This window comes from Somniosus microcephalus, chromosome 8 (assembly GCF_052327205.1).
Source record: "Somniosus microcephalus isolate GS21.2 chromosome 8, FLI_Smic_1.0, whole genome shotgun sequence".
NCBI classification, from domain to species: domain Eukaryota; kingdom Metazoa; phylum Chordata; class Chondrichthyes; order Squaliformes; family Somniosidae; genus Somniosus; species Somniosus microcephalus.
In genome coordinates, this window is record NC_140994.1 from 219,491,448 (window position 1) to 219,516,202 (window position 24,755).

General features: G+C 46.5%; 1 protein-coding gene across 1 annotated transcript; it reads right to left on the bottom strand.

The window, feature by feature from the left end:
* Positions 1 to 1,965: 1,965 nt before the first annotated feature.
* Positions 1,966 to 24,612, bottom strand: LOC147114110 (uncharacterized). Its single transcript, XM_085994060.1, has 5 exons — positions 24,479 to 24,612; positions 20,301 to 20,908; positions 6,308 to 6,469; positions 4,412 to 4,556; positions 1,966 to 3,540 (listed from the first exon to the last, which is right to left on the bottom strand). Exons 1-5 carry the CDS (start codon positions 24,528 to 24,530, stop codon positions 3,404 to 3,406), a joined length of 1,104 nt encoding a protein of 367 aa, XP_085850186.1. The 5' UTR covers positions 24,531 to 24,612; the 3' UTR covers positions 1,966 to 3,403.
* Between the last annotated feature and the right edge of the window lie 143 nt (positions 24,613 to 24,755).

A 24,755-nucleotide genomic window follows, 5' to 3' on the forward strand; every position in this document is an offset into this window, starting at 1 on the left:
AAGAATACAAAGAAACGTTGTGAAAACTTTGCCTCTAGCTTCTGACTACTTTAAACTTTCCAAGCCCTCCCTGAGTAGTCATGTACTGATTCACTTTACATGGAGTGATTGTAGTTCTTCATTCTAGCCACTAGAGGGTACAATTGAACCATGTAGGTGCATTACCACCATCTAGTGTCAGAGCTAGTGAACTACAAAAACCCTACTACAACTACAAACAACAAAAACCCAAAGCAAACTCAATTGCTACTTGGCCCTAAACAGACAATACAACATAGCTGATTACCTGACCATGGTAAAGGATAACAAACTGAGAAGAACCTTGACAAGGTACAGACTTAGCGAACATAGCCTAGCGATCGAAAAAGGCAGACACAGGCAGACCAGGCTGCCAAGAGAAGACAGGATATGCTCTCACTGCAGTCAGGGAGTAGTGGAGACAGAGATGCACTTCCTCACAGCCTGTGAAAAATATCAGAGCATCAGGGAGAATTTCTACCAAAAATTCTCACAAATATGCCCTGAATTCAGAAATCTGAATGACAACCAAAAACTCCCATACCTACTGGGGGAGGAGAGAAGCTGTGTAACACTGGCGGCACACTATGTTACAGCTTGCCATGAACAGAGGGACAACCAGTAAACTAAGAAAAGAGTATATATAAAAAATGCGAATGTATATTTATATACTCAGGGATATACCTGTTTATACAATGTATGAATAGAACTGCGTTTATGTGTTCAACCATAAATGTATTTTGATGCTTTGGCAACATAAGATGTACCTTATCATGCCAATAAAGCGATTTGAATTTGAATTTGAATTTGAACTGCAACTGTTTGAAGCAGATAAAAGAGCATTTCACCTACAGCATTTCTGTAGTTTGGATCACAAAATATCAGTGTCTATATACAGCATTTGTGGTTGTACTTCTAAATCCAGCTCACTTATCCTGACAGCAGAATCACAGATCCACAAAAATAGGGGGTCTACAATCCTGCTTCAAAATAAGGAATAAAAACAGAAAATGCTGGAAATATTGCTTCTGTTCAAAATAAGGAAGCTGGTTTAGCAATGTAAATGTGAATAGTTGGTGCACAGAAGCTGTTCCAAATTCAATCCCAAATTCAGAAGAGCTCAATGTAAATGCACCTAAAATGAAGCAAAAGCTAAGGAAGTACTTTTTGTTTGAAGTACGCTCCCATTTTATAGATAGTCTCAGCAGATTTTTGTTTTGACATCTTGGTAAAAATGATCTTGAAACTAATCGAGTGGTAACCTTAAGTGAATCTTACTTATTTTGATTTAAAAATATGGCCTTTTTAAACATAAACAGAGCTCCATATGTCAATATATGTTTGTGATCTCTCTCAATTATTTTGATAATCTCACTCCTAACATTTTTCTGATACTGAGAGTTTGTCAGTCACAGAACAGGAGCCATTCCGGGACAGTCTGACCCTCGGTAACTGCTATAAACCAGGATGCAGATATTAGCCTATCGCATAGTTTCCGGGGATACAACATCCCCAAAGCAGCTCTAAGGCCAGTCTGAAGTTGTTTTCTTCTCTGCCCCCATTGTGTTCTATGGAGCAACTCCAGTATGCATGTGAGTACTCACTGTCAGTGATATCATCTAAGAGCCTTGCATAGAATATCCTACTCAAGGGCCTGCATACTAATGAGAAAAGTGTGTTTGTACAAAAATGTCAAAAACAATTCTGTTCTTATTTCCTTCAATAAACTAGGGGGATATTTTAAACAAATGGTACTCCCCCCCTGCTCCCCCCCCCCCCCCCGCCCCCAGACACCCCCTAAGCTTTCCTTCCCCTTTAAATGGAATTTCCAGAGAGAATATAATTATATGGGTTTTGGTCAGGCATACATTTAGAAATAACAGTATCAACACACACATTTGCATCACCTGTTGTAACTATTACACTCCTCATATGTTCATTGGGAAACTGATCACTTGAATGAAATATTTGATAGTATTATACTTCCAACTTATGCTATTATTAATTTTATTAATTATTAATATGCTATTTGAGTTGTTTTCCTTGTGTCTCCCTTATATATATATAAAATATTCAAAGATTATAATTATCATGGGCTCAGAAATAGCATAACCTTTCTGTCACTACTTCATTATGACCAAGTATGGCAATAGGATAGCAATTCTATTGTTCTGGAATATACAAGACGACCTGGGGCCTTCCTGGTCTGTACGGCTCCATACAGCATCTTGCGTAGTGTCCTTCTCTTAGCAGGGCACTGCTGAGAGAGAGAGAGAGAGAGAGAGAGAGAGAGCCCGAAGGATTATTACACGGATCTCGCAAATTTGACTTTTAGCAAGAAGAAATTCCTGTTGGTGTAATTGACAGGCAGGTAACTTCAGACCCTGGGAGTTCAAATCCCTGATATTGACTTTTCGTTCTGGCGAGGGGAAAGAGTTAATAGAATAACAAAAGGAAATTCTACAGTTACAGGCAGAAAAGCTTCACAATATAAATGAACAGAGTTTTGCCTTTGGAAGGCCCAGATTGAAAGAATTAAACGAGTAGAAATTCCTGTTGCGATATTATCGTATAAATGCCTAAAACACTTGTATCAAATTCCTCTCTGCACAATTTAAACTGAGGTAGTAAATAATTTATTTAAAGCATGTTAAATATTTGGACAATAATATCAACAGTTATTTCTATCTTATGCCTTATAACAAGTGTCAGGGAGGCTATTCCTTTGACATGGAGCTGTATTGATTGTGGGGTGTGCGCTGCATTTCATTTACAAGTGATTAGCCTTTTTAGCAATTCTAGTGGGAACAGCTTCATTTTCGGCTCAGATTACACAGGGACATAGAGCAAAACTTCCAATTTCCGTGGGGTGTAAAACTGACGTTATCCGATTGGCCGCCCATTGACCTCAATGGAAAGGTCAATCGGGCGGGGTGTATAAGCTGGCCGATCCGATACTGCCAGTTTTATGCCTCCGCTGAAGTTGAAAGTTCCGCTCATGCTATTGGTACATGAACGACATTCTCCACATTCCACCCATACCACAGTACAGGGATCATAGACTGCAAGAACAAAACACTGAGCTCTCGGGAGTGGCTCAGTGGGTAAGTGGGCCACGTGGTGAAACTCCCTGATGCAGATCGCAAAGGTCTCCGGTTGATCGCTGGCCTGTGCTGACTTGGCTGATCAAAGCAGGATAGTGATAACAATAGTATAAATACACAGTGTTCTTGGGCTGGAGAGAGGAAAATCAACCAGTGCTGGACTCCTGATCACAGCCCAGTTACTGTTACTAGAAAATGCACATTTATGGATATTGGGAGAAAATTGGATAAATTGCAATGTTGATTGTGGTTGCCACTATTGCTTGTATAAGGTGTGTCGTTCACACTCTGCTAACACACAGTTGTAGCTCATCATTAGGTCCAAGAAGTGTTTCTGGAGCCATCTGTGTAAAAGTGAAAGTAACGTCAGCGAATTTGTGCTGGGAGCTATTGGACTGTTCAAATCCAGTATTGGCTTCTGAAAAATAGAAAAAGAAAAACATTGAGTTTGCTTATCACTGGATCAGTGACACATTAAACTATGAAATTGTTAACTCTTTGAAAGTAGCGGTGGCATTCATTCGCGAAAATGTAAAGTTAGTTTGTTAAAAAAATTCCAGGAATACCATAAATTAAGATTTTCTTTTTGTTTCTGTGCATTTCCCAGTTACATGGTGTTAAGTTATGGCTCACTGGTAGCATTCACACCTCTGAGACAGAAGGTTGTGGATTCAAGTTCCACTCCAGGGACTTGAGCACAAAAGCCTAGGCTGTCACTCCAGTGCAATACTGAGGGGGTGCTAAACTGTCGGAGGTGCCGTCTTTCGGATGAGACGTTAAACTGAGGCTCTTTCTGCCATCTCAGGTAGACGTAAAAGATCCCATGATACTATTTCGAAGAAGATCAGGGGAGTTCTCCCCAGTGTCCTGGCCAATATTTATCCCTCAATAAACATCACTAAAACAGATTATCTGGTCATCATCATATTGCTGTTTGTGGGAGCTTGCTGTGCACAACAGTGACTACACTTCAAAAGTACTTCATTGGCTGTAAATTGCTTTAAGATGTCCTGAGGTCGTGATAGGCGCTATATAAATGCAAGTCTTTCTTTCTTTCTTCATCAGTTTGTAACATTCAGCATCAGAGATGCTGTCCAGGATCCATCACTTGCCATCACATAAACGAAAAAACGAATCTTCCTCTGGGGATTGAATATCACTTCAGATAACAATCTGACTCACAGTCACAAAGAACAGAGCGTTGGAGAAGAGCACAACACAGTCAAATGCCCCCAATCTGTGTGAGAAGTTGCTTTAAAGCACAATCTGAGAAGAAGCTACGAGTTTACCTGAAGATGGCCCCAGGGTCATTATATCTGTTTTTGGGGGTTTTCTTGGCACCGACTGTCTGGAAAAAGTGGTTTGTCGTGGAATAGTGTGAGAAGTATTCACTCCAGCACCTACACCACAGGTACAGCAACTATGAAATGTGACCTACAATAGGCAAGAGAAACATTATGCAGCAATGGTTACTGATTGAAAGCTGTGAAACCTTTTTATATATAGTTCAATTCAGATGGAACTTAATCTTTGAGTAGCAATCAGTCCTGTTATTTAGCTTCCCTGTAAATACCAAATAAATATTTCAATTTACAGAACGATTAACCGCTCCTCCAATAGTTCAGCAAGTAAACCTGTTGTGGTACTCAACCTGCTATGGAAGATCCCAACTTGATTCCTGTTTTGCATTGAGTTGGCTGATTTTAGTTAGGACAACACTGCAACACAGCAATTGACTCCAATGTTGCAAGCCCTGAAGGCAGGGGTGAACATAAGAAATAGGAGCAGGAGTAGGCCATTCGAGCCTGCTCCGCCGCTCAATGAGATCATGGCTGATCTTCTGCCTCAACTCCATTCACTGGCCCTATCGCCTTACCCCTTGATGCCTTTACTAGTCAGAAGTCTATTGACTTCTGTTTTGAATATACCCAATGACTGAGCCTCCACAGCCCTCTGGGGTAGAAAATTCCAAAGATTCACCACCCTCTGAGTGAAGAAATTTCTACTCATCTCAGTCCTGAATGGCCTACCCTTTATCCTGAGGCTGTGGCCCCCGGTTCTAGATTCCTCAGCCAAGGGAAACATTCTCCCAGCATCCACCCGATGGCAATAGGACTGTGCAACCCATGTATTTACACGGGTCCCCGAGCCAATCAGGGGCTCCAAGCAGATCCCGTTAAAGGGTACCTAAGCAATGGCAATAGCCGATCCCTGTTCATTTAGTCAACTATTTTTATATTACCTATTGCAGGGGGGGTGGACAGGCAACCCGTTTCCAGGAGGCGGGTCACCTATTTAAATGTTATAATAAAGCTCCGTGCCTCATGATGATCCACCATTTCAAATTTAACTCTGGCTTGTTGGGTTTCTCTGGCCTTGGGGAACCTACCAGCTAAAGGGAGGCGAGGACTGCTGGATCCAAGAGGTAAATGTCTTTTCACTTACCTGCTGGATCCAGCAGCCCTGTCTCACCCACCCTCCGCGATCAGACACCCCCCCCGACCCTTCCTATCTCCCCCCGATCTCCCCCTCGAGGCCTCCGACCTCCCCTCCCGAGGCCTCCGATCTCCTCACACGAGGCCTCCGATTCCCCCCTCTGGCCTCCAACCTCCCGCTTCCAGCCCCCGATCGCCTTCCCGGCTTTCTGACCTCCTGCCCCTGATCGCCTTCCCAGCCTTGCCCCTCCGACCCTGATCCTCCGGCCCCAGTGCTCCTCCAGCCCCCAACCACCGCCCTCCCCCCAGCGCCTGATGCTCCTCCGGCCCAGACCACAGCCCCTGCCCGGGTTTCCAGACCGCTTTTTGACCCCCAACCCCTGCTCCTGACCCGCCTCCATGTTAAAATTCCGGCCTATGAATCTGTACCCCAGGATGAGTCGCCACTTTTAAGAAAAGGGAAAGAAATGGGGGGAATAGAAAGACTAGTTGACAGCAGATTACTACACTTCATAATACCTTCTGATAAAAAGCTCCATTACTGTAGTTAAGTTTTAATGTTACAATTGTCAAATCTTTATTTACATCATCTTTAATTAACATGTCACTAATCAAAACATTCAGCTACAAATTTACTCTTTAAACAGTTCTGACCAGTATTTCAGCTCACAACCCATGCATTCAGACTCTATGGGCAGACTAAACAGAAAAATTCAAAATTATTTAGTAAAGGAATTATCTGCAACCTACTTCGGCCTGTTGACTTTGCGATAGCTGATCCTGAAGTTCACTGTTTTGCCTCATGAGCACCAGTCGATCTCTCTCCAGTTCAGTAATCTTCTCCATCATATTACAGATCCTGTACAACATTCCCATTCCCGTTCCCTTAGTAGCAGCTCTAGACACGCTATCCTGCAAATATAAAACAGCACAATCCTGAAATTTAGAGAGAGGTTGGTGTCTACTGGTGCATAACTGCTACAGTGAAGTTCAGGCTGCGTTACTTGGGTTGCTCAGTGTAGTCTGGCAGACGTCTACTAAGCGTATTGCGAAGAATTCTTTGTGAGGTTTTATATAGGATATAGATTTCATAAGTATTACAGAGCCTGAGCGCATAGCTGTTAAGCAAGAAGTACTGGGTGCACAAAGATGGACTGAAAGTACTCGGCCAGTTTTAAACATGATGAAGACTGGTAAAGACATTGCCCAAAGTAGCACTAAGCTATCAGGAGGTCCTAGCTTCAATACTTTGTCTGTGCTGAATTGACTGACGTCAGCTCTCTTAGCAGTTTGTGACACTGCAACAGGGCTCAGATGGAGAGAAGAAAGAAATTAACCAGGGTTCCTGCTCTTGATTGGTAGCGAGTGCTGCGAATGCATATGGATGTCTGAATGACAGGAATGGGCTGAGCTGTGATGCTGAGTTCACAGTTGAATAGCTTTGCTAGTTTAGTTATCGAAGCACAACAGCAGTCCTCCATTCCATCACCTAAATTACCATTCTTCATGAGTGACCCTTGACTGTGCAGTCTATCTGATTCCAATCTTGTCTTTACCTATAGCCAAACAACTTGAATTTCTATAACATCTTTAAAATAGAAAAATTCTCACGTTGTTCCACAGAAGTGTAATTATACAAAAATGGATACTGAGCCAAAAAGGGATATACTAGAAGGGCAGACTAGAAGCTTGGACAAAGAAGTAGGTTTTAAGGAAGTTCTTAAAGGAGGAGAGTAAGATGTAGAGGTAAAAAGGTTCAGTGAGAGAAATCTACAGCGTACGACCTAGACGGCTGAAGGCACAGCTGCCAATGGTGGGGCGAAGGAAATGGGGGATGCATAATTGCAATCATCTTCAGCCAGAACTGCCGAGTAGATGATCCATATCGGCCTCCTCCTGAGGTCCCCACCACCACAGAAGCCAGTCTTCAGCCAATTCGATTCACTCCACGTGATATCAAGAAACGGCTGAGCGCACTGGATACAGCAAAGGCTGTGAGCCCCGACAACATCCCGGTTGTCATGCTAAAGACTTGTGCTCCAGAACTAGCCACGCCTCTAGCCAAGCTGTTCCAGTACAGCTACAACACTGTCATCTATCCGGCAATGTGGAAAACTGCCCAGGTATGTCCTGTCCAAAAAAATCAGGACAAATCCAATCTGACCAATTATTGCCACATCATTCTACTCTCAATCATCAGCAAAGTGATGGAAAGTGTCGTCAACACTGTTATCAAATGGCACTTACTCACCAATAACCTGCTCACTGATGCCCAGTTTGGGATCCGCCAGGACCACTCGGCTCCAGACCTCAGTACAGCCTTGGTCCAAACATGGACAAACGAGCTGAATTCCAGAGGTGAGGTGAGAGTGACTGCCCTTGACATCAAGGCAGCATTTGACCGAGTGTGGCATCAAGGAGCCCTAGTAAAACTGAAGTCAATGGGAATCGGAGGGAAAACTCTCCACTGGCTGGAGTCAGAGGTTGTGGTGGTTGAAGGTCAATCATCTCAGCCCCAGGACATCACTGCAGGTGTCCCTCAGGGCAACATTCTAGGCCCAACCATCTTCAGTTGCTTCATCAATGACCTTCGCTCCATCATAAGGGCAGAAATGGGGATGTTCGCTGATGACTGCACAGTATTTAGTGCCATTCGCAACTCCTCAGATATTGAAGCAGTCCATGCCTGCATGCAGCAAGACCTGGACGACATTCAGGCTTGGACTGATAGGTGGCAGGTAACATCCGTGCCACACAAATGCCATCCGTGCCACACAACAAGCGAGTGTCTAGTCACTGCCCCTTGACATTCAACGGCATTATCATCGCCAAATCCCCCACCATCAACATCCTGTGGGTCACCATTGACCAGAAACTTAACTGGACCAGCCACATAAATACTGTGACTACAAGAGCAGGTCAGAGGCTGGGTATTCTGTGGCGAGTGTTTCACCTCCTGACTCCCCAAAGACTTTCCACCATCTACATGGTACAAGTCAGGAATGTGATGGAATACTTTACACTTACCTGGATGAGTGCAGCTCCAACAACACTCAAGAAGCTCGACATCATCCAGGACAAAGCAGCCCGCTTGATTGGCACCCCATCCACCACCTTAAACATTTACTCCCTCTATCACCGGCACACCGTGGCTGCAGTGTGTACCATCTACAAGATGCACTGCAGCAACTCGCCAAAGCTTCTTCAGCAACGCCTCCCAAACCCACGACCTCTATCACCTAGAAGGACAAGGGCAGCAGACGCATGGGAGCACCACCACCTCCAAGTTCCCCTCCAAGTCACACACCATCCTTACTTGGAAGTATATCGCCGATCCTTCATCGTCGCTGGGTCAAAATCCTGGCACTCCCTACCTAAATGCACTGTGGGAGTACCTTCACCACACGGGCTGCAGCGGTTAAAGAAGGCAGCTCACCACCACCTTCTGAAGGGCGACTAGGGATGGGTAATAAATGCTGGCCTTACCAGCGATGCCCACATCCCATAAACTAATAAAAAAAACTCTTGGAGGATGGCAGGACTGGAGTAGGTTACAGAGATCGGAAGGGGTGAGGCCATGAAAGCATTTAAACAAAGGGATATGAATTTTAAATTAAGCATTGGGGACCGGGAACCAATGTAGGTCAGTGAGCACAAGGTTGATGGGTGAGCGGAGTACCACCTCAGCATGTTCACTGCTCTGTATGGTAGCAGCCTTGAGGGCAGCAGTGATATCAGGGAAGCTCTGGCTCAGGATTCTCTCCCTCTGATCCCATGAAATCAATGGAATGAAAATCAGGCGTGTTCTACAACAGAAGGACAATCCACTCCACCGGATTACGGCCCATGCATGGAGGTGAAAATTGTCCCTAGATTTCAGTGGCTGATGTGAAGAGTCCTTTGCAGTAATATGGGTATCCATGTGAATATCTGAAAGAGTTGTCAGATTGTCTGACTGCTTTGCCTGCAGCCTCAGTCAATCAATAAAGCATTTTTGTCATAACACTGATATTTCAGAATTCAGTTCTGCACGAGGCAAACACTAAGGCCTAGAAATTCAGTATCGCCATGTTTGGGGCGCTATAGTCGAGCGTGCGCTAAATTTAACGCCCGGCGCAAATTATCGCCACCTTCAGTGAAATTGACTTGCTTCGCCCCAAGATGTTCTTGATGCGCTAAATCAGGCGCTGCACGAGTATCCTAAGGCGCTAAGCCGGAGAGGCGAGGCGCTACCACCGAGGGCGGGCGCAGCGCAGGTGTGGACAGTTAGCGATTGCAGGCAGACACGCTGGCGCCGGTGACCTCTTAAAGGGGGAGGGTCGATTTGGCTTGCAGCCACGCCCTGCACATTGGAGCCCTGATTCTCGGCGTGGACGGACCTGCTGCAAAATTGTTACGACAACGACCATGGAGAGGGCCAGGGAGCGAGCGCAGCGGTTCAGTGAGGGGGCGCTGAAGGTTCTGGGTGGCGCAGTAGAGCACAGGCGAGGGATCCTCTTTCCGGACAGTGGCAGGAGGCCGCTGCCCAACGAATATAGAAAAGCTTGGAGGGAGGTGGCACACAGAGTGACCTCCAGCAGCATGGTGCCTAGGACCCCGACGCAATGCAGGAAGAAGTTCAACGACCTCACTCGGGTGGTCAGGGTGAGTACCCTTTCCAGTATCCTCTTCATCCCTGCATGTGCACCTCACTTTATGGCCAAAGGGTCCTGAAAGCCCCAATGCCCAGCCCTCATCCAACACCTATGGGCCTCTCATGAAACTCACATGCACATTCACCACTTCACACACTGTAAGGGCTATTTGACCATGGGAGGCAGTGCAGCCATGATCAGGGCTTCACACTGTAAGGGCTATTCGACCATGGGAGGCAGTGCAGCCAAGATCAGGGCTTCACATTGTAAGGCAATTCGACCATGGGAAGCAGTGCAGCCAAGATCAGGGCTTCACACTGTACTCAGAGCCCATCCTTTCTCTTGCAGGGCAAGCTGGCCCACAACAGGAGGCAGCAGCAATGGACCGGGGGAGGCCGTCCTGAACTTAAAGACCTCAGCCATCTGGAGCAGCGTATGGAGCGGATTATGGCAGGCTGGCTGAGTGGCCCCGTCGACACTGGAGATGCCGACCCCGTTCTGGACAGCGATGGTAAGGTCATCACATTTTTGACCTCTCTCTTTCCACATGTGCCTCACACCAGCATCCTTTGCCACTATCGAACCAATGCAGTGCATTGCAGCACTCATGCCTCCCTCGCTGCCACCCTGTCCTCACGCTAAAGCAACTCTTGTACCTCCCTGCTTTCAGATGCTGAATCGCCAGGTGAGGAGGCGGGCCCTCAAGCTGCCACTGGGACTGATTCGGAAGGCGAGGAGGAGGAAGAGGAAGCCGGAACATCAGTGCCACCCTCAGCCGAGGCAGCCCATGGCCATAATGGGGACACGTCTTCCCTGGAGGGGAGCAGGGGGGAAGGGTCTGAGGAGGGTGAAGCTCCGGGGCCCAGCGGGCTGCAGCAACGCGGGGGGGGGGGGGGGGGAGCGGTAGGGAAGCTCGGCAGCCTTCTCCCCGGAGGGAGAGTGTGGCCTAGAGTCCTGCTACAGTGAGCACAGAGGAGGTGCGGCTCCTTGCTGAAATGGGCGCCCAGGTGGAGCAGAGGCACACTGGGCTCATGGCTGCAGTGGCAAGGATGCCTGACTCCATAGAGTCACTGGCAAGGAGTGTACAGGAATTCGGGGCAGCACAGGCAAGGAGTCTGCAGGACTTCGGTGCAGCACAGGCAAGGAGTCTGCAGGACTTCGGTGCAGCACAGGCGGCTTCCAGCCAAGTGCTTAGTCGTGCCATGTAGTCACTGGCTGGTCTGATGCAGACACAGATCAGGGCCACACGAGCACTAACTGCTGCCACCCTCGCAGGATCAGGCAGGATTCGCCGGGGCCCTCACCGCGCCGCAGCACGCCAGCAGTCTGTGCTTCAGCAGATTGCTGCGCATGCTTCAGTGCTGCCCCGTGCGAGTGCCAGTGTCTCGTCTGACCAGGGAGTGCCTGTGCTCTGTCAGATTGGCAGCATTCCTGCTGCCAACACTGTCACTCCTCCACTGCAGCTGCCACCACCCGTAGGACAGACTGCTGCCGCCCATGCAGAGTTGGAGCAGTCAGCAGCCGGGCCCTCCAGGCCCAGAGCTGGTCCAGGCCATCCCCCAAGGGCATCTGCTGACTCACTATCTGACACTCAGCAGCCTTCCCCCAGCCTTGCTGCAGCCACTGGGGTCCCATTGCGGAGGAGCTGCAGGGTGGGAAGGGGCCAATCGCACAAGCGAGGCAGATCACCCCCGCAGGACAAAAAGTAGGAGGTGTGGCAAAATGCTGGGTTTTTTTTAAGTGAAGGCCGAGGATCATGGTCATTTTTGGTTAACTCTTTTGTTCATTGTCTCCAGGTGGTGAGAGCCAGTTATGTCTGACTGTTTTTTTGGGGGTTTCTCTGTATTTGTTTGTCATGCGGGAAGGGCACAGAGTTTGTGGAATAAATAATTGTCTTTATTCAGATTGTGCATGTTTGCTCTTTGAACTATTTGTTTCCTTGACCGGCTCAGGGTTTGCAGACCGGTTCCATTCTTGTTCTGTCAATGGCACAAGCCATTCCCTCAGAGGGGGCCTGGAACCGACTTGCAATAAGCCGCTGACGGACGGCCCTTGCACGTTGTGCCTCCCTCCCATCTTGGTGCTCCTCCTCCTCCTCTGGTGGTGCTCCAATGTCTGCTGGCAGTGGCTGAGTCCTGAGGATAGCCAGGTTGTGCAACATGCAGCACACTACGACGAAATGGGAGACTCGCTCAGGTGAGCACTGAAGGGCTCCCCCAGAATGGTCCAGACAGCAGAACCATTGCTTTAGCACACCGATTGTGTGCTCAATGATGTTCCTGGTCGCTTGATGGCTGTCATTGTATCGTTCTTCAGCAGGGGTGCTGGGCGCACGGAGTGGGGTCATCAGCCAGGTGCACAAAGGATAGCCCTTGTCCCCGAGAAGCCAGCCTCCTGGGTGAGCCGGGGCTTCGAAAGGGTCTGCCACAGAAGTCTGGCGCAGGATGAAGGAGTCGTGACTGCTGCCTGGAAAGCGGGCATTGACAACTAGTATCAGCTGTCTGTGGTCACACACCAACTGCACGTTCAACGAATGGAACCCCTTCCGGTTGCGGTAATCCTCGGCATTCTCTAGAGGCGTCGCAAAGCCACACGCGTGCATTCAATGGCGCCCTGGACCATGGGGAAGCCCGCTGTTGTTGCAAATCCCATTGCGCGCTCTTGCTGCTTGTTCAGGGTGATGGGGAAGGAAATGTACTGACGTCTCCTTTTGAAGAGGGCATTCGTGGCTTGGTGGATGCAGCAATGCACCGCGAACTGGGAGAGATTGGCAATGTCCCCAGTAGCGGATTGAAAGGAGCCGGTGGCATAGAAGTTGAGAGCCACTGTCACCTTCACTGCCACCGACAGAGACGTCCTGCTCCTCAGCTGAGGCTGCAGATCTCTCTGAAGCAGGTGGCAGAGCTCAGTGACCACCTCCCTTCTGAATCGAAGCCTCCGAATACACTGCTCCTCAGACATGTTGAGGTATGAGAACTGCTGGCGGAATACCCTGGGAGGGTAAGGCCTCCTGTGCTGACGCCTGTTGGCCCTCCTCTGTCTGGCCATGATTGGCACTCTCTCTTGGCGTCTCTGAGCCCTCTCAATGCAATGGAGAAATGCAACGTTTCCACCCATTGCAGCCCCCATAATATGTGGCCACTCAAGGCTGTGGCACTGAAAAATCAATCCAACTGCAAAGTTCTGGGCTGAAGCCAGAAATACCTGTGCGAGCGCTGAGTCAATGCAGAAAGCTCTCTCTCTCTCTCACACAGAAGGAGTGGTCCAAAAATGGCTACCACTAAGAAGCCAGGAAGAGCCCCCTTTAAATAGCGCCCCCCCAGCCCTACAGCGACTGGGTACCGTTCCAGTCAACCAGTCGCTGGGAGCGCCAGGCGCAAAGAAGGGGCGCTGTAGTGTATGTACCTTTAAGGGGAGAACTACTTTTTACAGCTCCTGTATACTGTAGTACCGGCAGTGACCACACCTGTATATAAACCCTGAGTAGGGATCTGTACTGTTAGTTTTTTGGGTGACTCTCATCCAGTAAACACCTGTTGATTGTTCCTCTGCAGTCTCTGTCGATTTATTGAAGGACACCATACATCAAGATTCACGGATTTAACAGGCGCGCCAGTGAATTTCTGGTTTGGGGCGCACCAAGGGCGTTGCACCATGAAATGACATCAGGATCTGCGCACGCAGCTGAGCGGGCGTTGCGGTTTTGCGCCACCACTAAATGTCTGCTCAATTTCGCGAGAGGCGCAGGTCACACCACGCCCAGGTGCTAGCCGCTTTGTGCCCCACTTATCGCTTCCTTAAGGCGCTAGCAGCTGGCGCTACCAACTGAATTTCTAGGCCTAAATGCCTCAATAGCACCATCTCCTGGCTCTTCTGAATCAGTAATTCAAAATACTGGGCTGCATCTGTAAAATGTATTGGCTCATTAAAAGTGGCAGAAGCTAACAAGCAGTTCTTTAACAGAAACCCCTAGCAATTGCAAGAGTATTGCTAAAGCTAGAAGTTTCTCATTTTGTGTATTTCCCTTCCTTATGACTCCCTGCTGAATCTCAAATGACTTGGCCAAAGCTTGTAAACCTTGCTAAGTTTGAGGAGGCGGCGTCCTACCCTGCTGTGAACGAAAGAAGTTCAATTGTAAATTGCAGAACACATGAGACCAGAATTCCTGATGTTGTCAATTTTAGTGAAAAAGTGGACAAAAGTCGTAGATTTGAGGTAGGAAGAAGTAACAAGCTGTTCATTGCTCCAGCCAATCCAACCCTCAAACTGCATTAATGAACATTACATAGGATTACAAAGTATTACATAGAATATACAGCACAGAAACAGGCCATTTGGCCCAGCTAGTCTGTGCTGGTGTTTATACTCTGTGAATCTCCTCTCATTCTATCTCCCTCATCTCAGCCTTTCACCATATCTTTCTGTTCCCTTTTTTCTCATGTACTCCTCTAGTTTCCTTTTGAAAGCATCTAAGCTATTTGCCTCAACCACTTCCTGTGTTAGCGAGTTCTACATTCTAACCACTCTCTGAGTAAAGAAATTTCTCCTTATTTCCTTATTGGATTTATTAGTGACTCTCTTGGCCTCCCGTTTTGGATTCCCCCACAAGTGGAAACATTCTCTCCACATCTACCCTAATCTTCCTATCCTTCCCTATTCTGGCTAGTGGCTGGAGGAGTAATCCAGAGAGTACCACCCACCTGGAAGACTTGCTCCTAAACTTGCTTCCTAATTTCCTAAACTCCCTTTAAAGTACTTCAAGCCTTTCAGTAGTATATTGCTGGCTTCCTCATGGACCATGATGACTTGCTACTCTCCCTCCCCTTCCATAATCTTTAGCAGTTTTTCTGAAATGTCCATTACCTGGGAGCCAGCAAAATATCTGGAGTTCTCAGTGAGGTCTGCAAATGGTAGTGTCCACCCCCAAAATAATGCATCTCATTTTACTACTGCATTCCTAACTGAATTGTTAATCTGTCCCCATTGAGTCCTCTCATGTTTTTTGGTGCCAATGCAATCCATTTGATCGTCCTGCCCAGAGACCTCATTCTCCTCACCGGAAGTCACTGTTAAGAGAGGGCACTTTGCTCTGGACGTTCCTGCATTAGTCTGTCTTTCCTCACCCTCTCCCTCTACCCTCTACTATCCCTCGGTGGGGTGACTATCCTTTGAAACTCATGTTGCAGAAACCCCACTCTCTCCCTGATGTGTTGGATTGTCTCCAACTCCACCTCATTCCGAGATCTTGAGCTCAAGTAATCTTATTTGAAGACACATCTCAAAAGGTGTGTTTGTCTGAGTTAACATCTGCTACTTAAAACTACCACATACCAGGAACTGCACATCATCCCTTCCTGTGCTTTCATTCTTACTGTAAATGTTAGCTAAGTTCATCTACTTAAATTACAGTTAAACATCTCTGTTCCTCCTTCCCCTCTGCTCTGAATTTCCACTCTAGTCAAATTGCCATTATAAAAGTGCTGTTTTACATTCAGTTCCCATCTCACTCCATTACCAGCTTATTCAATGATGTGCTCTCAGGTGTAATGTACTATGTGTAAATCCACAGCATAATAGTGCTCATCAATCAGAACTAATTGGTACTTAGTTGACACTTAATTGGCAGTATCACTTAATAAGGTGCAAAGCACTGGCTGATGCTATTAATGGTAATTTTAGCTGGTGCAAAATCATCGTGTTACATTGAGTCTACAGCACAGAAACAGGCCATTTGGCCCAAATGGTCTATGCCGGCGTTTATGATCCACATGAGCTTTCTTCAACTAACCATATCAGCACATCCTTCTACTCCTTTCTCCCTCATGTACTTATCTAGCTTCCCTTTAAATTTATCTATGCTACAGGCCACAACTACATTTTTTAGTAGCACATTCCACGTTCTAACCACTTTCTGGGTAAGCGATCCTGGGATCACATGGGCCATGGGGAGCCAATAGGAGAAGGGAATCTTCCTTCATACACTTGGCAGAGAGACCTGTCAAATATATGAATGGAGCTCACCCCAAAAACATAGTAAAACTTTAAATATATATTTTTTAAACCATCACCTTTTTAAAATTAGTTGAAATTACAATAAATTAAATATTCTAAACAAAAATTTTATTTTTTGAAAAAAATAATTAAAGTTTTTTACGGGGCTAAAAATAAACTTACCTTTTTTAAAAGTATTTAAAAATTATAAATGAGTGAAAAAAAAATTCAGCGTATACGCTGTGCATGCCTGAAACCGGCATTTCCGATGTCCCTACGGGTGCATACATACCGTGTACACACCCGTAGGGATCGGAATATACGGCCCAATGTACTTAGTATAATTCTTTTACTGTAGTTTCAATTTTACCCATACCTCTTTATTCATCCATGGTGTTTCTTATTGGCTAGTTTGTTCTTGTTTTTAGCAGAATATATTTCTCCTGAACTCTATTGATCACCATTTTAACTATTTCCCACTGCTGTTCTATCTCCTTGCCAACATTTTTTCCAGTTTACCTTCCCTAGTTCCATTATTATCCTGTAAAATTTAGCTTTTGCCAATCTATTACTTTGGTCTTACTTATGTCTATCTCAATCATTGGCCCAGAAATTCGGGTCTCCACGGGTGAGTACACACGGGGTACTCGCCCATAATCCCAATGGAAGTGCCGGATTCGTGCATGCGCGGGAAACCGGCACTTCCGTTCCCCTGAAAGAAGGGGTTGACAGGTGGAACACGTGCGCAAGAGAGGCTGCGCGTGCGCATTGAACTTACGTTTTTTTTTTCCAGGTTTTTCCGGGAGGGTAAGTCTCCAGGAGCTACACATATAAAAAGCAGGCGCAAGGCCTGTTTTTAACAAGGTAAGTGGTGAATTAATTAAAATTAAAACTTTTTTTCCACAGGTTTATTATTTTTAAATACTTTAAAGAAAGGTAAGTTTATTTTTAGCCCCGTTAGAAAATGTAATTAACTTTTTTAAAAGTTTAAATTATTGTTTAAAATAGTTATTTTATATAATTTATAGTTATTTTAAAAATGTGATTTTTTTTTTTTTAATTATTTGAAGTTTTAGTGATGTTTTGGGGCTTATAGTATTTATAGGTTTGACAGCTCTTCCTGTCAAACTTATGAATGAAGCATTCCCTGCTACCATTGGCTCTCCATGGCCCACGTGATCTCAGGGGATGCATCGAACTAACTGCGCCCCTGGGATACGCAAGCACTGCGTGCCGGCAGTTGGAGGAGGCCCAGGATCAGAATCCCACGTGGGCCCACAGCTCAACGGCCAGCGCGCAAGGTAAGTGCAGGTCGGGGGCTTACACCCACGGGAAGCCTCTGACCCGAATTTCTGGGCCATAATTTTAAACCTTATTATGTCTTGTACTCATTTCATGGATTTGACTACATATTTTGTCCTCCCTTCCACTATTAGTTGATCTGTAGAATACCCCTATTAATGTGATCGATCCCTTTTTATCCTTTGTCTCAATGGCATAGTGGTTAGCACTGTTGCCTCACAGCGCCAGGGACGCGGGTTCGAATCCGGCCCCGGGCAACTGTCTGTGTGGAGTTTGCACATTCTCCCCGTGTTTGCGTGGGTTTTCTCCGGGTGCTCCGGTTTCCTCCCACAGTCCAAAGATGTGCGGGTTAGGTTGATTGGCTATGATAAATTGACCCTTAGTGTTAGGGGGATTAAATACTTGGGGTTACGGGGATAGGGTGGGATATGTGTTGGTGTAGAGGTTACAGGGATCGGGTGGGATATGTGTCGGTGCAGGCTCGATGGGCTGAAATGGCCTCTATCTGCACTGTGGGGTTTCTGTGATTCTGTGATTCTGTTTCTATCTTAATGTTAGCTATGTCCCTTTTTTCTACTACCATTATTTTTTCTCTAATTACTACAGCTACGCCACCACCCCTTCTTCCTGCCCTATCCTTTCTAAATACGTTATATCCTGCAATTTTTATCTGCCAGTCCTGTTCTTTATTAAGCCATTTCAGTTATCTCTTGTACATCTGGCTCTTCGCTACAAATTATTGACTCCAGTTCCCCCATTTTGATTTGGATGCTGCGCACATTGATGTATAGGCAATTTCATTTGTTTTTATGAATTGTTCCACTCACTATATATTTAACAGTCATTTTATACTTATATGCTCTATAACTGTACCTGTTCCCTGACCGTTTATGTTATCCTTATTCTTTACCTTGGACTGACCTTTACTCTCTTCTCCTATTTCTTTTATCTTCAGGTTTATGTTACCCTTACTCGATCCCACCACCCCCTCCCCTCCAATCTTACTAATTTAAAGTGTTATCGACACCCCTATTTATCCTTTCCGCAAGGACACTGGTCCCATTTCGGTTCAGGTGGAGCCGGTCCCAGCAGTACAGCTCCTTCCTATCTCAGTACTGCTGCCAGTGTCCTCTAGAAATGGTACCCCTCATTCCCATACCAGTCCTTCAGCCATGCATTTAACTCCCTGATCTGCCTATCCCTATGCCAATTAGCACCTGGCTTGGGTAGTAATTCTGAGATTACCACCCATGAGGTCCTATTTTTTAATTTAGTTCCTAACTTCTGATATTCCTTCCACCATTTCCTACCCTATGTCATTAGTCCCAACATGGGCCAGACAACTGGCTCTTTACCTTCCTTTTCCAAGTTTCTCTCCAGTTGGTCGGAGATATCCTTTACCTTTGCACCAGCCAGTCAACGCAACCTCCTGGACTTTCGGTTGCGACTACAGAGGACTCTACCTATCTCCCTAATTATCGAATCTCCTATGACTATAACCTTTCTGTTCTGCTCCTTCACCACCACCCCCCTCCCCCCGGACTGCTTCCTGCTTCACCGTGCCATGGTTATCATTCTGGCCATTTTCCCTGCAATCTTCATCCTTATCCTCACAGGTAGCAAGTATATTCTACCTGTTGGATAGGACCAGAGTCTGAGGGACCTCCTTCTCTGTTCCCCTACCCTGCTGACTGACAGTCATACTCTTCCCTTCCTGCACCTATGCTTTCCTCTGAGGTGTGACTGTATTCTGGAGAAAACTATCCAGAAATTCCTCCCTCTCCCTAATGTGTCAGAGTGTCGCTAACTTGCACTCCAGCTCAATGTCTCTGAGCTGGAGTGACTCAAGAGAGAGACATTTCCTGCAGATGTGGCAGTCCGGGACAGACTCGCTGTCCACAAACTCCCACGTATCACAGCCCGACACAGTGCCTGTGCTGCCACAAGGTTTGAGGCCTTGTTGGGACAGAGTTGAAGGATCTTTACTTTGCATTTAACTGGTGGGAATACTTGATGTTGACACGCGGGGGGAAAATTCGGTATCGCCCCATTTGGGGCGCCATTATCGGCCGTGCGTAAAGTTTAGTGCCTGGCGCTAATTATCGCCTCCGACAGCAAACTTGGCTTTTATCGCCCCTGGAGGTGATTGGAGCGCTAAATCAGGCACTTCACACCTGTCTTAAGGCGCAAAGGCCGAGGAGCGAGGCGCTACCTCAGAGCGCTGGCGAAGCAAGGAAGGGCAAATCAAAATAAACCTGCAAAGTGCTGCTCAGTACTCAAAGTGCTCCTTCACACAGCGTTGAATCTCTCCGGAAGTCTCTCTCTCTCGCTCGCTCTCTCAGAATGCGTGGTGCAAAAATGTCACCGACCAAAAAAGGCAGGAAGCGGTCACCTTTAAATAGCGCTCCCCTAGTCCCTTTCTGACAGCATAACGCTCCCCTCAACCTGTCGTTGCTAGTGGCAGGTGGTAAGGCAGGGGGCGCCACTCAATATCTGGTCTGTGGCGCTAACGGGGCGTTGCGCACTTGACTGACGTCACACTCTGCCGGCGCGGTAGTGTTTAGTGCCACCGCAAAATGTCTAGTTAATTTTGCGACTGGCGCAAACATCGCCACGCCCGGGCGTTAGTTGCTTTGCGCCCCATTCGCGCCCTCTTAAGGAACTAACAGGAGGCACAAACAACTGAATTTTTTCCCCAGGGTACCAAAACTGGAAAAAAACATTTCTATTCCCACTATTCCTTATCTTCACAGCAGCAAAATATATGGAAAAAATTAAGGTTAAAATAAACAAGCCATCCTAATTTTTTGACTAACCTTACTTTCCAGGGTACTTCTCCTAACTTGTTCATGGAACCCAAGTATTGCTGACTGACTTTGCAAAATATCAAATTCCTCCTGGGTTTTCCATTTGTTTTCACTGCACCAGTTGTTTGAGCTTAATCCTTGGTCTTCCTCTTTTTCTGTTTCATTCTTTGCAACATCTGTGTCTGTAAAATCAGACTTTACTGGTTCTGTCATCTCTGGAAGGCAATATTGTGCGTTCATTGTTTGTGTGATGTCATTCAGCCCAAACACATCATCATCCTCTTCCAATGAAGATGCTGTGGCTTTAAATTCATGCTCTCCACCTGAGAGAGTAGTAAAACTGTGAGAACTTGGGAACAGTGCCGACCTACTGTCATAGGATAAGTAGGAGTAGAGGCCGGAGCTGGTCGATGTGTGTCTGCTGTGGATGGAGGCATTCTCTTGTCTATCAGATTGCACTTGTTTCTGAAAAAGGCAGGAAGAGTTCGATAGATCCAGGCCTGAATCTTTTGACTGACTCCTCCCAAACAATGAGGATGTTTGTTTAGGTTGACAAGAACCAAAATCTATGTCATCTGGAGTGCCGATTTTCTCTGTTTCAGTTTTCTGTTTCTTACCTGAAATGAAATTGTTCACATAAGATACTGGCTGGAAAATATTTTAAAAATTAACATAGGAGCTGCCCTGATAGCTTAGTGTGTAAATGCATCATCTGATGCAGCACTGAGGCATACAAGTCTCAGGCTGTGCTGAGTTAGCTAATCTCAGCAGTGCAGCAGTTAGGATACTACAATTGGCCTCTGTCCCCCTTCGCTAAAGAAGGGGGAGGAAAACATCCCTTCCTGATTGGTATACATTGGTGGACGGTCCATGTGTGACTGTCTAGCGAGGAAAAGATCAGGCGCGCTCAACAGCACAAAGGGCTCGATTTTGTGGGGGGGGGGGGTCAGCAGGCGTGATCGGTTGCGGGTCGGGTGGGAAAGCGTTTTTTGTCCCCCAACGGGTCGGGACCCCGCTGTGAACCTGCCACGTGCCTTTACCAAATGTTGGGTCTGTCAGCGCTGAGCAGTCCTGACACACAGCGGTGGGGGAGGCAATTGAAATCATTCATTGTTTACAGCCACTTATCAATGGGTTTTTCCCCAGCTTTTTGGATTTAACTGGTCGCCCACCGGTTTCCCGCTGTGCATAGACCTCGTCTGTGAAGCTGAGGTAGGAGGTCAGTGGCCATTGAATCAGCTGATGAGTTGACAGCTTCAAATGTCAAGTTAAAGCTCCCAGCTGATTGAGATATATTCCCTTAATCACTAGCTTCTCTAAACTGCATTTCCACGACAGATTCAGAATGCTGCAAGTCTTTACACAAGTCTCCATCCAGTCTGACCTCATTACCTCTCCCACCATTGACAGATCGCTTCTGTCATCTCTACTTCACCTGCCATCTATTCCATCAGTATGGGTGCCCTTGAAACTCTCTCACCTTGGTCCTCAGAATCCCACCACAATCAGCCACAACATCAGCAGCACCAGGCACACCAGCAGCACCAACAACACCAACCTTCTCCGCAATCAACTGATGCTGCACAGGACACAGGGCATCAGCACCCGACCACATTGTTGCCCGGGAGGCCAAGGATGGCCTCACCATGGCCAGATTTACTTCACTTGATGCTGTACACCCTGGCTGCCACATGATGCGCCAGGTTGGCACCACCCCACACCAACACCAATAAGCATCCCTACGATGCCCAAGCCATTCCTTTCACACTCATCACCATTGCGGGGGTTACCGTTATGTCTCACCATTCACTGCAACTCACTAAGCCACTTCCAAAGGTGAACACAAATCTGTCCCAAGAACGCAAAGTGTTGAAAATAAAGGCTTCAATGTTTGACACCACATTAACAGAAACTTTATATGAACATTACATAAAAAATCCAAGTGCCTACTGTTGTGAGTTGTTACTTGGTATGATTGCACTAGGATGAGGGTGAGTGTGAGGGGTGGCTCGGGAGATGGGGATGTGATAATGTAGATAGAGAGGGATGGGTGGAGGTGCAAGGTAAGTTGATGTGAGTAAGGATGTGCAGGAGTAGGGTGGGGAAGGCAGAGTGATGGGGATGTGATGAGAGGCACAGTAGGATGTGGTTGAGTGTGGCTTTGTAATAACGTGATCTACTGAGATCATTGAAACGTTTGCGGCACTGCACCCAGGTCCTCCTGACCACATCACTGCTGTTGCCCTCCTCTGCATTGTGCAATCAGGCTGTGTTGATCTCCTGGGGAGGTCTCTTCCACCCATGGGAAGGGAAGAGAACCTCCCTGCGTGCTGTGAATCCCTCCATAAGCATATGGAGGGAGTCATGGGAGAGCCTGGGTGCAGCCCTGCACCTCTGTGCAGTCATTGTCAGTGTTTGCAGCACTTCAATGCTGTAGAACACTGACAGCACAAATGTCAAAATAAATTTGGCCATGGTCCCTTTAAGGATATCGGCTGATGCCGTGTCATCAAATAACAGCACCAGACCCGCTTCCTCTAATTGGCCGGCAAATGCGCTGGGCGGGCGCAACAAGCCCAATCTCAGGAAATTCATTTCCGAGGCCGGGATGGAGCCAGCAGCGGGGTTGGGACCCACCATCGACGGCACCTGCTACGGACACACTGAGGTTCATAAAATCGTGGCCATACTGTCTGTAGTCACAAATGAAGAATAGTCATTTGCCTTGCTTCAATGAACTGTGCCTGTAATTCCCAGTTTTGCAGTCAACTGTCCTTGTTTTGATTTACAGAGGGAGAAAATAAGAGAATTCAACAGGGCAAAGGAAATTCCCACATTATTTTGGGTGGGGCGGGGAGCGTATATTGTGATACACAAGGCATCACAATTGTGTGGGATAGGCTGGATGGAACAAAGGGTCTTTTCCATGTATCTAGTGGCAAGGGACAAAGTTGGTGGATGGGAAACTCAAAAAAAACTTTCATTTATATACTGCCTTTCACGATTTCAGAATGTGCCAAAGTGCTTCACAGCCAATGAAGTACTTTCACTGATTATCGGCTATGTGGGGTTAGGGGGGGTGGTCCACAGCACAGCCAGTGTCGGAGCAGTGAATGACTGATCGCAACTTCAGGATTTCTGTGTTAGATGCGCATGCGCTAAATCCTGAAGTTGTGGTCAGTTTTAGAGGGGTAATGACGGCAAACGCTGACAGTTCACCGTCATTACCCACTGCAAATTCCGTGCCATTATATATCTTTCATAACATTGCATCTGTTTGATGTTTCAAGCTTTTATGGAGCAAACAATTTTTATTGGTCCTATTATTACCTGTACTATATTCTCAGTTAAAGGAGAAGGTATCTCCAGGGATCGGTACAACCAATGGGCCATTATTATATTAGGTGTGTTGTATTTGGTTATTTACTTCATGTACCTCATGAGAAATATTTATTTGAAGGGCTCCTCTGCAAAGCCTTGAAGATGACTCCATTCTACAGTAAGTATGGGGCTTCGATTCTGAAGTCAGGGAAGAGTTTCCTACATAGTGCAGCTGCTATCCAGCATTCAGTTCTAGTCATCTTTAACATTAGCGGCACTGATCCCCGTGACACAGTTTCCCTTAACATTCAGAGCACTGACCCAACCTGCCACCTCCTTTAACATTCAGAGCACTGACCCAACCTGCCACCTCCTTTAACATTCAGAGCACTGACCCAACCTGCCACCTCCTTTAACATTCAGAGCACTGACCCAACCTGCCACCTTCTTTAACATTCAGAGCACTGACCCAACCTGCCACCTCCTTTAACATTCAGAGCACTGACCCAACCTGCCACCTTCTTTAACATTCAGAGCACTGACCCAACCTGCCACCTCCTTTAACATTCAGAGCACTGACCCAACCTGCCACCTCCTTTAACATTCAGAGCACTGATTCCGAGTTCCTGTCCCCTTTAATATTTATAGAACTGACTCGAACTTGCAATCTCCTTAAACATTCACAGAGATGGTTCACCTCAGAAGTGACAATGCTGAACCACACTATACAGTAACATCACCACTCACGTTGTAACAATAATCGTAGCGGTTGCGACCCCATTCATGAAAGAGTGCTCCTTTACGAGTTTGTCGTAAGAATAGCCAAGTGTACTTCAACATATTCAGTTGGCAATTAATAAAGTTACCTTTTCTCCATTTCAGCAGAGAGAGGATTTGCTTCTTCCTCCCAGATGACATTCCAAAAGAATTGATGTTGTTCTCTTTTAAATCACAAAGATTGTGGATCACTTTCTTCCTCTTCTTGAACTTCAAACTATAGTTCAGGGGGGAAAAAAATCAAAGAATTCTCATGACTTTTCCTCTTTAGAAATAGTGCCTTTATCTTCTCCTGAAACATAAATCTTCAATTTAACAACTCTGTTTTTAACAGGCCAACTTCAAGCAAATGGATTTAACTGAACT

Bases quoted from the DNA above. Each gene is read 5' to 3' on its own strand.
- LOC147114110 (XM_085994060.1), bottom strand. From the start codon at position 24,530: ATGTCATCTGGGAGGAAGAAGCAAATCCTCTCTCTGCTGAAATGGAGA. The intron at 6,470-20,300 runs GTTAGTCAAAAA...TTATATTTGCAG, and splicing joins GAAGTACCCTGGAAAGTAAG to GATAGCGTGTCTAGAGCTGC. The intron at 3,541-4,411 runs GTAAACTCGTAG...TCTATTTTTCAG, and splicing joins GACCCTGGGGCCATCTTCAG to AAGCCAATACTGGATTTGAA.